The sequence below is a fragment of the Apium graveolens genome, chromosome 8 (assembly GCF_009905375.1).
Source record: "Apium graveolens cultivar Ventura chromosome 8, ASM990537v1, whole genome shotgun sequence".
Lineage (NCBI taxonomy): Eukaryota > Viridiplantae > Streptophyta > Magnoliopsida > Apiales > Apiaceae > Apium > Apium graveolens.
In genome coordinates, this window is record NC_133654.1 from 165,925,253 (window position 1) to 165,943,708 (window position 18,456).

Below are 18,456 nucleotides of genomic sequence, written 5' to 3' on the forward strand. Positions count from 1 at the left end.
TGGAGAATGAAGATTTATCACACAATTATAATAAAGTTATTTTAAGCGTCATTTTTTCACGTGTATAAACAAAACCAGAAATTGGAGTTGAGAAGCCCAAGATTGGAGACAAAATAGTATTTAAGAGGCCAACAGTCATACAATATTACATAACAATTTTATAAAAAATAAATCGTGTTTCTGGTTGTGTGAACTTTGAGAATTGATTCATCTCACTAATTGTTTCTCTATTATCGTGGCCACTTTTGGTTGATTTTTTTTTTAGAATGCACATAAATATGCATATTTCACATACTAATGAACTTGTTAGAACGTAGGTATGTACAGCAAATGTCCGACCTACTGCCATTTAAATAATTAAGGTCCGGCATAATTTAAAAGAAGGCTTGCTCTTGATCGGCTTAAATTCTGAGTCCGCAGCAAAACCAGGATACAATATGATCTACAAGACAAAACCTGTATAGGGATACCTTTATAAAGGTCCTGACTTGGCACCAGAAAGGGCGAACTGCATGCCAATCACACCATATATTGGTACTTGAAATCCATACTTCATATAGGAGGCAACATAGTAATACACAAAATATCTTGAAAGAGCAACATTTAAGGGATGTCTAGAGGTTCCTATGTCCTCACTTTTGTATTGTAAGCATTTTAATAGTGAAGATTAAGAAGATTATTCATGGTTAGCATTCTTTCTCGACTCATACTTCCTTTTGATAGCTTTCCAGAATGCAGGTATTGCAACTTTATCTGGCACTTCTTTAAATGAGGGTAGGTAATTTACATCAACAATGACATGATCCCCGGTGCATTCTTGAATCTGATATTTACGATCAGGACAACCATTAGATAGTCAGAAAACAACCATAAAATTTGTATACATAATTAAAGTTAATGAAAAATATATATCATATGCTTATAATGTCAAATATCTAGCAGTAATATTTTGATCAAGGTCATGGAATGCCTAGATTTTGTGCGTATACCAAAAAAATAAGCCCTACATGTGCAATTATAGTGTCATTTTAACTGAGAGCTTGAGGCTTCATAATATGATATATACTAAAATAATTCCAGAACTTTCTTTCACAGGTTCAATTAAAAAACATTATCACTAGCAAATAAATATTAACTTAATACGGAAAGGAAAACATTGCAACGCTTCATGATATATTATAGTACCATGTAGCTACTACCGAAGGGACGAACATATGCATATAAAAGCTAATCACACAACTGCCTACAGTTTCACCAACAATTATATTCATTAATTAATATACTAAGTAATTATCCAAGTTCGCTAATTCAACACAAAGTTAATTTCTCTATGCACATGCTGCACCTAATTCCAGTAAAGTAATAATTAACACAACGCAAGGACATTAGTGATTGACACGCAAACATATCTATCTATGGTACTAATTACTCCCTCCGTCTCAAAATATAAGTCCCTTTGACTTTTTTCACGTATTTTAAGGTAAATAAAAAAGATAGCTCCACATATTATTTTTCAAATTTTCTTTTTCTGAATAAAAATAAATATAAATATCAACTTTAATGCAAGAAAAAAAATTTGAAAAATAATACATGGAGCTATCATATCTTAAATTACATGAAAAAAGTCAAAGACGGAGGGAGTAATATACTAAGCAACTAGTACTTGCTCTCTGGCATAAATAAATTAATTAGTACCATTTCTATCTATGGTACTAATTAATATCTAAACCAACTAGCACTTGCTCTCTGGCATCAAATAAATTGATGTCCTGAAGAATCCATCCCGAGTTGCAAGAACTTAAATATCTTGTATGAGGATTTGCCAACACCCAACGGATAAAAAACATTTACCTTGACAACATTATATTCGCGGATTCTGATTCATGAGGGTAAGGAAAAAAGCCTCAAATAGTTTAATAAATACCGAAGGATAAAAAACATTTATCTCCAGAAAGTTAAATGCACAGATTCATGGGGGTACGGAAAAAAGCAATAAATTTAAGAACTCACAACCACATCGAAACCAAAGATTGTTAGGTTAAGCATCTTGCTAAGCCATTTAGCAGCATCAGTGACTAGCCCAAGGTCCATTTTGGGTTCTTTAGCTTCCTGGTAACTCACATCTCCAGACTGCTGCTCTTTGTGGGCAGTTGGTAGAGACTTTAAGCTGAGGGAATTTCAGTTGTTAAACCAATGAAGATTCAAGATCCGAAAAACCATATGAAGATTTAAGATAAACATGGCTACCTATCAAAGAGTAACGGCTTAAACCCAGATTTTTCAGATAGCTTTATCAAAATATCAGCATTTGGTGTAGACTTTTTGACTGCAAAGAAGATCTCATCCCCCAGCACGTAAAACTTAAACAAAGAAGCTGAATGATTCACATATTCCTGCAGTTTCAAAAACTTGTGACCTTCAAACAGAAAGCAAGAGTAATCAGCATCACAATAGTAATACCAGAAACAAAATTATGTTGTGTTTGGTTGGGGCAAATGAATTAAGAGGGTATGGAATGAAAGTGGCACTATTTTAGGGGTAGATGTTCATTAATTGAATAATATAATTTCTTCCTCCTGCTCCAAAATTGGCTTGGTTTCAAGATGTAGAATCTATGTTGAATCACCATTTAGAGGGGCTACTGGGACTGGGGTCTCTCTCTTGGGCGGGGCATCAAGTAAAAAGGAATGGACTCATAGAATGGCAGAGGCAGATAGAGCTTTTGCAGATTCCATTCCCAGCAATTTGTATTATAGCTCAAACCCTCCAATTTGAGAAGGAATGCTCCATCTCCATCCAACTCATTTTCTTCACAAATCTCATCATGGCGAATTTGCACACCCTCACATACTCACTCTTCCCTCTGACCTCCATTGCATGATTTGTTTCTACATCAATATTCTTCACAGTTCCTCATTCTAGCATTACAGTTTTATGCTAGGATGATAAACAAAATCAAAGTCCATCCTCATATCTGTTGTTGCAAAACATGCCACTGGTTCCTCAATCAGAGTAGGATTCAAAAAATTCATACCAACTTGTATTAGATGTAATTATGTCAAATAATGTCATAGTAGGTAGAACATGGCCATTAAAGGAGAAAGTTGGATATGACATGATCAAGTAAAGAGTCAAAGAGGGCAAACTGTATACAATTATTGAGCAATGGCTTCCACTGTGACTGTTGAGTAACCACTAATTAAGTTCATTTGACAGAATTAAAACTGAGGTCTGGAGTCTTTGGCCCTTTAAAGCTGAAAATTTTAGCCAAACAGATTGTAACAAACAGAGCTGGTTCCAATTATGTCTCCTAATGTAATAGAAGTACAATGATGTGATGTGATGCAATGCAAAGTTCATTTCACCAACTACAATGCATACACAACAATCACATATACCATCAAATTAGACTAATGTGGAAAACTCAGATTCACCATATTATTTATAAGCACAGAAGCCTATATAACACAATAAACCTGGCATTATCATCTTTCTTCACTATCCGAATCATCCATCCATTAATTACAACTCTGTTAACTATACGCGAGTAAAATATATGAAATAGTCACTTCGTTCTTCGGGACATTAGACTAGCCTCTAATTCAACTTCAAGTAGACAACAATTACAATGCACTATAATGGCAGATTCCAAATACTAATCCATGTAGGGCATATTTACATTCTTTACTTTTTGCAGTGACAGAAATAAAAATTTAACCATACTGATAGCTGTAATGATGAATAATAGACCAAGTAGAGTGACAAATGTATGCCACCGTTATTTGTTCAAACAACAGTTCCTTAAAATTAGACACAACTGCACAAGGGAATCTACTGGTATAATGTCAATGAGTACTTTAGCCAGAGGACTGATCACACCAGCGATGGGGACACGTTATCAGCAGATTTCAGCATTATAACACTGGAACATAATATAGAATGTTCTACCAATCTAAACTGAGTGAAGCTTCTAACGAGCACAAGGGCAGTTAATTGTCTCACTTGGCCAAATCATTACGGTTATCACAAAAAAATCATAAAAGTTACAAACTGGGACCACAATATATAACTCTATATCACCTGAGACAGTAATGAGAAATCCAGATTTCAAATGGCACATGTACTACATTCATATCCTCAATGAACTAAATTTCTTATACATAAAATATTGACCCTTCATCATTTGTCCATAGAAACAAAATCTTTTAAGGAAGTTACTGTCAATAGAAACAAAATCTTTTAATATAGTGTCATTGTTACATCAATTATCACCTACCTGCACAACTGCTGGAAGTGGAACATTCAAACCTTTGTAATCATCTATGTTGTAGACAATGGCCTGCCAATTGACAGATAAAGAATTTAGAAAGACGAGCAGACAGGCTGAAAACTAAATCTCTGACAGAGTCTATATATGGATGAAATTCTAAAAGCACCACAAAACATATACCAAGGCAAATACCCAACAATGAATACAGTGCTCTACCAAAAATAACTATGCAATACCAGCTCTATTCATGCGAGAGCACTTATAATAAAGTATAGCATGATAAGATGCAATTTTCCATCTACAAAATAAATAAAAGAAACTTCTTGGTTGAAGCTCTAGGCTCCATAGACGGAACCCTTTTCGGGTCTTAGGGAGGGGAGGACAGCACTCAGCACCAAAGGTAGGGTTCGATGCCTACAAAAAAGGGGAACAAAAGAAATGTATGGCTGACCATTGCACTAAGCACTTTTCAAGAACCACTGCCAAGAAAAAGCACATATGCAATTTGTTATCTCGTTCACAAGGAATGAACACCTTATGAAATAAATTTAGTAAATGCAGCACTAACTGAAAGTTTGTCAGATGTAAAAGGTAATACGCTAGTTCGTTCAATTGCATTGAGCAGAGGGACAAGGACAAGTGCACAATATCCTAACTGACAACTCTAACAACCGCCGTCAACTGAATAGGAGGCAAGGTAATTAATATATAATAGCACGAACCATATGGCACTACACTACCACAGAAGCTGGCAACTTTATTCTAATAAGCAATTTATCCGCCACAATGCTTCTTTTCTAATAGAAGTACATCCTACCTAAGATTAATATTTCCATGTCGACGGACCTCCCACTAGTCGACTAGTCGTTGACTAGTTGATAAAAAAATAATATATTATCATTAATTAAAAATACTATATATACACACACACATATGTATATATATTATGCTAGGAAGCATGGGTGCGGGTGCGGGTGCGGGTGCGTGGATGCACGGTGCGGGGATACGCGAATTCGGAAATTTTATAAATATGGGGATTCGGGTGCGGGGGGATACGGCAAATATTAAAATATTAAAATATATTTTTATATAATATTATATTTTATAAGTAAATATTATATAATTCAAGAGTTGCATTGTAATAAACAAAGTAGTCAAATAAATATAAATTTGTAAACTTTTGATAAAACTAACAAATACTCTGCACATCTAACAAATGGTAATAACAATAAGTAAATAAACAAACAAATATTAAAGAAAGTAAAATAAGATAATAAAATAATGAAAGCAGTGAATTACACTATCAGACCAAGTCGGTTTAAGTTTCAAACACTCAAACAACAAAAGCTCAGCCCACATATACATACACGATACACACAGACTACCCCAAACCAATTGACACGTATTGACTCGAAATTCAAGACGGAGATGAAGAGAACAGACTCGACAGTGAAGGGACGGCGACGTTAGAGCTCAATCATCTCTCCTCTCAAACTTCTCTCTCATCTCAAACCTCAGATTAGGCTCCGGTAAGTGAAAGTCAACAAAAAAAATTACGGTCTCTGCCCTTCCCGCACTCCCAACGAATCGAGTCAGTTAAATATGGGGACATGCTGGGTGGCGCACCCCATACGTATGCAGCCGCACCGCCGCGCACCCCCGCACCGGAACGTATCTAGTGCGCAGTACGTGGGGGTAGTGCCGCACCCCTGCTTTCCAGATATTATGTATTTTTGATTTCTAAGTTTCAGGTTCCAAGTTCCAACTCCTCCCACAATGTTTTATTTCAGATTCTAAGGAATTAAGAATCCAACACTTGGAGAGTGATGAAAAAGCTAGCAGAGTTAACTAATAACAACAAAGAAAAGTACTTGCAATCATGTGAAATATGTAACAATTGATCAATAACAATTGTCTGACACAACTGTGATGTGGTGTGCAGCATGCAAAAAATATTATGCAGAAAAAATATATACATTCAGCAGGTCGACTTAGTCGACCAGACGACCGAAATATTGACATTCAGCTAGTCGACATGTTGAGTCGACATCCAATCATCGCTTAGTCAACTAGTCGCCAGGTACGACTAGTCGCCGACTAGTCACGACTAGTCGGCTAGTCGCGACTAGTCGACCGACATGACAACCATGCTACAAACTCAATTAAAAAAAACTTGCAGAAGTCCAGTAAGGAATATCTGAACCCAGTTGTAGTTTATTACAGACAATAATGAAATTCAACTGTTGTACCAGAGGTAAATGAAGCAATTCTGTGATTATAAATGTTCAACTCATCATACAACACTCGACAACAAAAAATTTCCAATAACGTTTACATTTGATAGAAGCACAAGAGGACATTTATTACCATGCTATGAGCATCACTGACACCACAAGCCACTTGAGCTTTTACAATACTAGGCGGAGATAGTGCAGCATCTAGCAACCTTTGTCGCAGATCAGGTACATCAAAATTATCTACCTGCAAATAAAGTCTCCAATAAAAATATAAAACTGCTAAGATTGTATGGAACCATCTAAAAGAATAACTCGCATCAAGAGCAGAAGAGGGAAACACAGGAATTGCAATTTCTTTTGCCAAAAATATGATCGATTGGTACTCCTTCCATTACTTTATCACGAATTGCAGAAAAGTATAATATTGATTTTGCTACTCCTTACTCTGCATCAATTGATACCGACGAAACTGATAGCTGACAGCTCAGTACCTGGATTCTCCATTTTTGTCCTCGTACCTGTGTACACCGGACATGACATGGGCGTGGGATCTGAGTCGGATCAGGGACACTTCATCCGGAAGCATCCCATAAAAGCTGTCCTTGCAACTTGTTTATAAAGGTCAAGGTCCATGAATAACTTATTTATTCATGTTAATATTTTGATATTATACTACAAATCAATAAACGTAATTAAGTTTATATGGTTTACGTGTAGAAGAAACTATATTTATGAATGTACAATAAATCAGTCTATATAAAAATTTACTTGCGTCTAGGATCCCAAGTAGTTTAAAACTAAGAATCTGACTCTTGTATCCGCACCCGTGTCCCCATACCCAAGTCCGGGTAACATAGGCTGACAGTAGAACATAGATTAGAACTTAAAGCACACTAGCAACCCTAATTTTTATTTACATTCGTAAACCAGAAAAGCCTCTCTCATTCTATGTAAAGAGTACATAAGATGTAATTCTCTAATCTTGAAAAGCAGGTGGGATCTTCTGTTTCTAGTTTGATCGATTTAAATAAAAAACAGTGTAAATTTTTCATGTTTTGAAGTATAATAAACAAAATTTCCTCATTATTTCAGAGACTCACCATCCCTTTTCCTTCTATATGTTAAAATAGAGTTCTGCGATCATTCTGATTAAGCAAAATAGTTGAATATAAACCTAATGAGCTAGAAGATAATTAGCCATTGAAAACATGGCAATAAATAATGGAAATGAGGACATAAACTACAAAAAGCATAAACCTGAAAAGTTCATGCATAGTTTTTCTAGACAACTGTTTTATCTAATTGATCTAATATTTCAAAACGTTGGTATTCGGCCATCCTTGGTAAAATATCTTATAGCAAACAGTGGTGCTAAGAGTTCAATCCATTTCACTCCCTGCTTAGACATTAGTTCTGTTACTTGTGCACATCAAATTTCAACAGACAAGGATATTTGACAGGTGTCCACTAAACAGTTTCAGAAAAAAGTGACTAAACCACAGGCACTCTTCTTTTTAATCTATTGCATTCAAAGGAAAATATAGATATAAACTCTAGCAAAATACCTTGATACAACGAGGGGCCCTGATTTTATTTTGACCTTCTGTGTTGAGCTTTTCCAGACCAAGTAAGAGAGTTTGAATCTTGAAGCGATCCAGCACAGGGTCTATGTTACCAAATGGATCGATAACACAGCAATCTGACCTCTCTTCCAAGCACCTGTAACGACAAAAGTTGCTTGATTGTAGCCTGAATTTCTTCATATTAAAGTCTTAAGTGCAATACTCATAAATCATTCATAAACTTTCATCTAGTTTTTTTTAAGGCAGCTAATGTACCAATTAGATGATAACCCCCTCCCCCGCTCACTGCATTTGCAACAAGCTTCTCATTGTTCATTAAATAGATGCAATAAATATTTACCACATTTTAAACTAATGTTAAGTACTATAAATTTAACATTGAAGCAATTATAAAAGTTCAAACAAAAATATATCTACAGTAGAGTTCTAGAATTTCTTACATCTGTTCTATGCTCACAAGAACATTGGAAAACATAAAGTGAGATACAAGTTGTAGAGAATATGAGATGTAAGACATTGATGCAGTGACAAACGTTACATACCAAAAATGAATTAGGGGAACATCTGAGCAATTGCAGGAAACCAATGTCAAAAATAATCCATCAAAGTGTTAAACTTTTATTTTGTTTTTTAATCGAAACAAAAATGCTTTGTTGGCAACGCATAACCTCTGTGTACGTTTGTGGCTTTTTGTATCCACGTGTGTAAGAGATTAATGGCAGGAGGGGAATGATTTACATATAAGAGGATTAGCTTTCCATATATATCAAACCATATACAAAACAAGAAAAACTAACATTAACATGCTAAAAGCATAGTAGATACTTCACCACCAAGCACGGCCAATTAATTGGTGGCTTCAATCAACAACTGCATCATACATCAGCAAAAACTACAACCAATCTGATCTATGTGGAAGAAAATTGAACTAGAAAAAAAAACGACAAACCGGGTCAAGGATGCCATCTATAAGACGACCTCCAAGTTGGCTCCTCTGATGCAAATTGATAATTACTTTACATTCAAAAATGAAACTGTTCAAAATTTTAAGAGTAAAGATAACCCTGATAACTTGGTTTAGGGATTATGTTTAGTCAAACAACAAAGAGAAGAAAGAGTGAGATATTACCAAAAAGCTAATCTAGATATTACCAAAAAGCTAATCTAAATTATTTGTCTCACATGCCACAGGATACACCAGAATCAACCTTGGTATTGACTACATTTGACAGGCACTCATGTAGAAATTATCAGAATCCAGGAGCGATACATACGACCTTGTAACATTCAAAGAGTAGTTCGATACTTTGAAACTTCGAAACTTCTAAAGTGTAATGATATTGAGAACATATACATTGAATGAAACAAAGTAACTAGCCAAAGGCATCATGCAAACATCCTATGTGACGTGAGGCAAAAGTCTATAAAAATGCTTAAGAAAGGGATGGAGGGGGAAATTATGTCACTGACTGAAGAACACCATTCTCCACAAGGAATAGGCAGAAACAACAAAAGCACAAAACTAATTGCATGTACATCAAAGCTGCAGTTCATGATCTCATATGAATTAGTTATGACCAAGACACCAAATATATAATAATATAAACCATCAGTAGTGTGGTGGATACCTTTGCACTTCCAGAATGCCCTTGCTGTAGATGATGTTATTAGATATTTCCAAAGAACTATTCAATTCAACAGAAATAATCTCATCCGTTGCTTTATGGATAACCATATCGACATGTTGCAACTGGGTTAATATGGGCAGCTCAAATGTAAGGGGCAAAAATATCAAACCGTTCACGTTGGGGCGCAAGGGAAATGCACCTCTCTGCCAAAACCAAATAGTCAAATATATATAAGATCAAAAGCTTTAGGATGAATAAAATATATAAGCAAAGTTAAAATATAAATTTGACAGCTTACATAGCTGTAGAGCCATGAGCCAGTTGAATTTTTAAGCCAAATCGAACAGAACAATTTTTGAAACGCAAAACTTGTTCAAGTCAGATAGTGTAAATTTATTCAGTTTTTTGTCTCCCGGACCAAATTAAGATCCCAGATATAAGTATCTAGTCATCTCCATTTCTTTACTGTGAACTTACAGGAAAACAAGATTAAAAGACCTGTTCGGATTGTATGGTAGGTCATGCAGAAACCCTTGACACAGTACTGGAGACTTAGAAGCTATGCCTATGAGCATAACATAACTAATTAAATAATCCGAAATTTCTTCTTTTGGACCGGAATATGGTGGGCGTTTTTAAACTGTAACTTGTAAGAATTCTCACCTTGGCAAAGTCTTCTTCACGAGAAGGCTTCATGACATAACCAACCACTAGACCATTCTCGCCTATAGCCTATTTGTCAAGAAAACATTAGATAGACTGTCAACCAATACATATAAACAGTAACTTGGACATGGACACCTTTTCATAATGATAGCGGTATTATTTAGAAAAGGAATTTAATCAGAAGATAGTAAAGATTACAGACAGATAATATGAAGCAAATGGATGGTAACTGAACATTATTGAACTGTGGACAAGTAAATCTTTTGTATACAAATACACATTAGCATGCAGACAGATTCCAACTACTTCCTTCCAAGAGGGGAAATACTTATGTGTTACGCAGTTGATTACCTCTCTTAGATTACCTCCCTTTAATTGATTAGTTGGATAAATTTTTCTCATTATCAGAAAAAATACTTCTTCAAGGACATTAAGTGACTAGTACTCCTATATTCTATACAGTACCATAGTGATCTAATAATGCTTATATCATGGCATGATATCATGTCTGTGCTACTTTAAACAACTATCTATTTTACACTTTAACAAAATATTTATATACACATGGACTTGGGCAATTATTTCCAGTACGTATATGTTTGAATGTGCTTCTTGAGGATCCACTAGACATTCTGGATATCTTTTCAGATTAAGGCTCATCCTACATGCACATTTGCACCATATACAACAAGAGCCACAATTATGCATACGGAAAGGCATTGCAGGTTGTTTGTCCACAAATATTCTATTAATAAAGCAGGAAACAGATATGACAAAGAAAATACTCAATTAGTAAATAGATCACAATGAAACATGCATATCTCATCCATTCCTTAAGTTTAGGGATTAAAAACTCCTAATTATGCATATAAAACGCGGAGTAACAAACGATGAATGTAAAAACCATAAATGCAAAAGAAGAGAAAGATCTCGAGAAAATCATACTTGCTACCTGTAGCATCAAAATCGTCTCATACCATATCAATGTGTTTGTAAAATTCAATAACTTTGATCATAACCTTTAATGATATAATACTAGTTACTAAATCTGGGAAATAGTAGCATAAGCTACCTTTCTATTGTAACTGCAAATCATCAATGGTAACTGTTCCAGTTTGTCTATAGAAAGCATGCCTGGTTCCATGCTTGTACCGTCACCTTCCAATACATGAAAACTAGAGAATGTTAGCCTTGCACATCTGAGTGATGCACTTAAACTTATACAGTGTTAAGTTGATTTTTTCATAGCCTTGACACTTGGGCGTTTGGAGATGCAAACCAAAGGATCTACATATCAAGGCACCATGTAGCTTGCAGATATCATATAGTTCATGTACCTGCAGCTTAGCAAGGTTTATATAGTGTCTTTTGATTCCCTACAGATTTTCAATTTTTTCTTAGAAAATAATACATTGTCTTTAATTCAATCTTTAGTTACTAACAATGAGTTAGTCTGAGACAGCAAGGAAGTTTAATGCTACTCACTAAGAATAACGTACAGCCAACTGTTGCTTAGTTTAACAAACAGTTCTTTGCTGATATTACTAGCTACATGAAGAATACTCCCTCCATAATCACCCCAGGCACTTGCAACCTCTTTTTCAATGACCTCGACGGAAGATAGATTCAATATGAAGATGTCAAATGAGAATTGCTTCGAGATCCTTTCCAGAAGTTTAACCTATACCAGATAAATAAAGTGTTTAAGAAACACAACATAAATATACCAGAAGATGGTTTCCACTATAAGCTACACCACAAAAGCCGTTTCATGCTTACACTAAATGAACAGTCTTGCACTTGCATGATATAAAAAGTGAGTCTTTGACTGATAAAATATAGGACTGGTGTCCAGAAAAGTCAGGCCGGCATTTTACTAAAAAAAGAGAACAATTCAAGAAACTCCATATGAAAAGCAGTGGATATTAAAGCAATTTGCTTTCTTAAATATTAAAGAAAATTACTCCTTTCTCACTTAACAACCTAGATCTCCTTTAGGTCTCTGATTAAAACATAAACGACATAAAATTCTCAAACTCAATTCACTTGAGCAGTTTCTTTGTACTATTTCATACACACAAGACACAACAAAAATAAATGTTTATAGTGATAGGAAGTACCTATTACTTATCTGTAGCACACTCATATCATATGTTCACTATATGCTGGCAAAGTAAATGGACAACCAATGAACCAAATATGATATCAGCAATACTGCCGATCTGAAGAAAGTTGCATGTGCATATTCTTACACCATTTATAATAATGTTTTTAAGATATCTAGGCTAAAAACTTCAAGTATGTCTGAGGCACAGTCGGAATCGAAGACTACATGTCAATATTAGTGTAAAACAATTAATGTCAAAAATGCACTACAGGTTAAACTGAGAGGACTTACCCGAAGTGCATTGAATTCATGTTTTAGCGCACTTGGAATTTATTTTTTCTAAAAACAAGAAATCATGGAAGTGTAGTTCTATGACCTATCTTCTTTTCTTACCCCTTTCCCCCAGTTCTCTCCAAACCTTATCTTCTCCAATCAGCTTCACCAGCAACAAACCAAAGTTTTTGCAATATTTAGTGTTCATCTATGGCAAAAAAACAACCTAATTTATGTTGCGTTCCTGCTATGAGTGTTATGTTTGATTCTTAACACTCATAGAAAGGTTGATGTTGGTGATACATTAAACAAAAAGTGGGTCAGTTAGTGGCATTTAATAGACATATCTGCAACTTTAGTGTCCCCGATAATAAAATTTGACAAGGGACTACTTCCACCAATAGCATGACTCATCCCTACGTTGATAAAGCATACTCACAGACAAACCTGGGTCTGTAATTACAAGTCAGTGTAGATAACAACTTGATCCATTTAGCATACAAGTCAGTGTAGATAAAAAAACCCTGAGGTATTTAGCAAATACAAGTCACCACAACTTGAGACTATAAAAATTGAAAAACATGGTATAATAATTACCTTTGGAGTGGAAAGATCAAGTCCGTATAGTATTCCCTGCACAAAAATAAAAGAATTATGTAAAACACTGTGAGAATGAAGCTACTATAAATGTATAAGTAAATTATAGAATAATGATGATGTTAATTGGAAGAACACACACATCCTAAATATAATGCTTAATCCAATTGACAAGTAGATGATAATAATCATAATAATTATATAAAAATGAATTACAGTGGGGATATTGGAGTAACGAAGCTTCCGGAAAACATAATCTGCACCGGGTCTGAGTAAAGCGACGTCGTCGTCAGGTAGCAAAAGGGCGGAGCTGTCTAGAACTACTCCCCTCACTCCGCTCATTTTTATTTTGTAATTGATCAAGCAAGAAGGCTTGTTTGGGCTTGAAATGTAATGGCGCAACAGGGGAACCGTCTCGAACTGCGTACTTGTAAAGCTTCTAACTTTTATCCTATGCCCTTTTTAACATGATGCCACTATTTTATGACTTATATTTTCTTTTTTGAAATTCTAAATTTTATTAAATAACATATTTTAAAATTTGAATTTAGATTTTATTGAAATTCAACTATTAGATTATACAATGACCTGTACTCTACATGTGCAACCGCATATTCTATAATTCTGAAAAGTATTATGTAAAATTCAAAAATATAACAAAAATAAATAATTCTTCGAATAAGAAAAAATATTTTAATAATTAAGATTATATTTTTCTAATATAAGCATATTTTTAATACAATCATAAATAAAAAATAATTACATTATTTTTACGACTATTCAAACACCAATTGTGACATAATTTGCTAATAAAATCCTAAATCAAATATAAAATATGATTTAACAAATTATAAATATAAAATATTACATTAATTTATTAATATTTAATTATTAAAATATGATATAATAATATACCAGTAGATATAATATGATTAGATATTCTACCATATATATAATTGTAATTCAATTTCACATCCGTATATTTATCAATATTTATATATTTTGCAACCATATTACAACGAATCATCAATCATTAAAACCATATTACAACAATCTCGTAAGTAATAATATATATGTGCATTGAAAAATTATAAAAAAAATAATTTTTTTTTAAAAGTAATTTTTTAAAAACCGTGCATAGCACATGCTATAAGTTAGTATGTAATTAATATTTGGGAAAAAAATACCAATGTCACAATATAAAAACTTTTTGATTAGTGTACTTTAAATTCACAATTTATGAATATTAAACTAAAAATCCAAAATGAAGTATGTAAATTTTCGATTTATTTTGCTACTTGGATCAAACACTTTATACCAAAAAATTAATCGTTCAATTTTTACTGTTAACATTATATTAAAAAATAAAAATTATCATAAAATTAATATTATGTTATATGATTTTTTTTAAAATATATTTTGACTTAATTTTTGTGGAGAAACAATCAATAAATATTATTTTTGGTCTCACTAATTTTTTTTTACTTTTTGAAACTTTAAGCCCAATCTACAATATACTAAAAGAGAGTACAACTAATGATCTGTCAAACGCTCATTAAATAGGTGACACCATCAAATCTTACTTGTCAAACTCACATTAATAAAAAATATTATAATAAAAAATATTATAATTTTTGTCATACTCTTTTTAAGCATTTATATTTATAATTTTATTTTATTTCTCAGCATCGTAACATGATATAAATATAATACATATTGAAATTAAACTATTTTAAAATATATTTTTATAAAAGAAATAAAATATTATCGGGCATGTGTCTGGGATCTAATCTAGTTATATTCCACAATCTTAATAATAATATATATAAAGGAAAACCCCCGGAGCTCCAGAATCGTCTGAAAATTATTTATCTATTTTTCTACAGCTCCTCAATTTTAATTCAATAAAATTAAATTTCTTTTTATACATTCGAATTAATAGGAAAGATAATAAATATCTATAAATCAACCATATTTAAAATTTGTTTATTCGGATTATTACGAATTAATAAGGAAGATAATAAATATAAAAAAAATCAATCCTATTTAGAATTTGTGCATCCGAATCAATTTGAATTAATAGGAAAGATAATAAATATTTAGAAGTCAATTCTATTTAGACAATTTTTTACTTTTTTCTCAAATAACTTAAATTGTAGTTTCCCATTAAAAATTTGAAGTTCACTTAAAAGTTAGAACTTCCTTATTTATGTCCTATATTTTAGAAAATAAAATCCAAGTACATGTAAAAGTAGAAATAAAATCCAAGTTTATATAGAGTATAAAATTTCCTTATTTAAGTTTTCATATTTTAAAAAATAAAATCCAAGTTCATGTAGAAGTTGAAATAAAATTTAAGTTTATTGAGAAGTATATATAATTTTATTAAAATTATGTTCGACACTTATAATAATAAAACTTATTTCAACTTATTCAAAATAGAAAAGAAAAAAATTGCTACTAACATATTCAAAATGGAAAAGACTTATAATAATTAAAACTTATTTTAACTTATTTGAAATAGAAAAAATACTAAAAACATAATCGAAATATAAAAGAAAAAATAAATTACAACAATTATATATAAGTGAAGATTCTTCAAAAATGTATGATATTTAAACAATTTCTTGAATGTAAACAGCAAGAAGGAACCAAGACCATGGAGTTAAAAGAAGTCTATCGCCGTCGGCTCTCGAATTTAAAATCCTAAATTTTAGATAAGGCTATAATAATTAAAAATTATTTTAGTTTATTCAAAATAAAAAAAAATTGCAGTGACATATTTGAAACGCAGAATACTTATAATAATTAAAACTTATTTTAATTTATTCAAAATAGAAAAAAAAATAAGTTGCTACTAACATATTCAAAATAGAAAAGAAAAATAAATTTCAATAACTATATATAAATTAATATTTTTCAAATATGTATGGTATTTAAACAATTCTCCGCAAGAGTCACTAAAGACCATGCTTATGGGAGTTAAAACGGCAGATACACCCTATATGTACAAATCTTTAAAATTGTTTATCTTGACCCTATTTTTTTATTTAATTTGGAGGACGGCTTTTGAGTGTATATAAAGATATCCAGTACAATATTCTTTATTTATAGAGGTTTGCACATGTTTATTTTTTTAATATTTAAATATATTTTTTCTAAATTATAATAATTTTTTATTAGTATTGTATTTGACGAGTGAACGGCTCAAACTAAACTTTATCTAAATTATAATATATTTTTTTATTAGTAATGTGTTTGACGGGAGGGCGGATTGACGAGGGAATGACTAAAACTAAATTTTATCTAAATTATAATATATTTTTTTTATTAGTAATGTGTTTGACGGGAGAGCGGATCAAACTAAATCTTATCTAAATTTTAATAATTTTTTCTTTGGTATAGTGTTTGACGGGAAGGCGACACAAATTAAATTTTATTCAAATCATAATAAATTTTTAATAGTATTGTTTTTGACGGTACGGCGGCTCAAACTAATTTCTATCTAAATTATAATATTAATTTATATTAGAATTCATCTAATTAAAATTTATTATTACAACAGGCGTCGGACTAACAAAAACTCATAATTAGTACGATTATTATCGACTTATGAAGACATGATATAAACTAGTATCATGATAAAAAAATGTACGCCATTTTGTTAGGTTATGTATATCATAACATGTGTCGGTCTAATAAAGCGTGACATAAAATGAGAAATAATTATAAATAATTATTTTTTTTATTATAGTTCATATTTTTCATTAATAATCTTCCTAATAAATTTTTTAAAATTTTTTTTAAGTCGCTGCACAACGCGGCTCTGTCAACTAGTATAATATAACTTACATGTCACGTACAAAATAAGTGGGTGAATCTAATTAGGTTCAACCCAAACACTCCTTTATCAAACCATTATCACATTAGGATTCTAATCAAATTGGGAAAAATTGCATACCAGACTAAATTAGTGGGAAAGAATATGTCAATCACAAATTAGTGAATTCGTACTTGTCAATGGAAGTTAGTTTTTGAACCACCAGTTTTGTAAAAGATTATATTGACGGATTAATGATGTATATATGTGTATATATATATTGTGAGTTAACTAAAATGTGTCTATTTTAAATTTTTATTGATGTGGCATACAAATTATGAATGTATAGTTGATTTACCGTGATTTTTTAACACACAATGGTATATTTAGTTTATGTATGTAAGAAACAAATTGGGTTCATAGTACATAATGTACTATATCAATATGTATTGAGCTTTTTTTTTAAAATTCTACACCAAATATAAAATTATTTGAAGACTTAAAATATGCTTGCATTTGAAGGACTTGTCAAGCAAAATTGCTCTAGGGAATTTTTGGCATATGCTCTACGGAAAAAGCACTTAATTTATGGTTTATATTTCCAAATTACCAGTAAAAAGTTCAATATTTTAAAAATTTTGGCATATAGGGGGGACTTAATATATGAATTTTAAGTGCTCTTTTATTGTAAAAATTCTTTCACCAATCTCAGTTCTACAATCATAGTGGTATTTTTTATCTTTTTCTTTTCTTTTTTTTCGGGATACGGAATTTGGAGGGGGGTTTGGGTGTTGGGCGTGGTATAACAATAATATGTTACCTGTTGACTGATTAAGAATTCTTATGATGATCAATAGCTAATTTCAAATATAATCTTCAGTGTTGATAACCATTTATTTTTTTCTTATAAATTTATCCATTGTTCCTCTTGTAATACATTGAGAATTGAAGTTTAACATAGCGAATCTTGAATTATAAGAGTCATTGTGAATCATATGTGATATTAATGCAAATGACGGGGAATGAATATCATTCCCTTATTCTTAATAAATTATCAAAAAATTAATAGTTCTATGGTAAATAACCGAAAATTATACCGCAGGCACAAAATATGTTCAACAGAACACGGTAAGTTATCGAAATAGATCGTATCAGAAAAATGGGAAGTTTTCTGCTACGCAATGCATCTCATATGTTCGGGACATTTATAAGATTATTTATTTTTTACCCGCAATCAAAAAAAATTGGTAGTTTGTGTACATCAACGTTTTAACT

General features: G+C 32.1%; 1 protein-coding gene across 1 annotated transcript; it reads right to left on the bottom strand.

Moving 5' to 3' along the window:
• Positions 1–322: 322 nt before the first annotated feature.
• LOC141678022 (inositol 1,3,4-trisphosphate 5/6-kinase 4) lies at positions 323–13,814 on the bottom strand. The gene is made up of 12 exons (XM_074484206.1): positions 13,578–13,814; positions 13,362–13,397; positions 11,870–12,065; positions 11,457–11,542; positions 10,382–10,450; positions 9,719–9,921; positions 8,073–8,226; positions 6,638–6,751; positions 4,277–4,339; positions 2,248–2,393; positions 2,011–2,167; positions 323–823 (listed from the first exon to the last, which is right to left on the bottom strand). The coding sequence occupies exons 1-12, from the start codon at positions 13,701–13,703 to the stop codon at positions 677–679; spliced, it is 1,497 nt and encodes a 498-aa protein (XP_074340307.1). The 5' UTR covers positions 13,704–13,814; the 3' UTR covers positions 323–676.
• Positions 13,815–18,456: the final 4,642 nt, after the last annotated feature.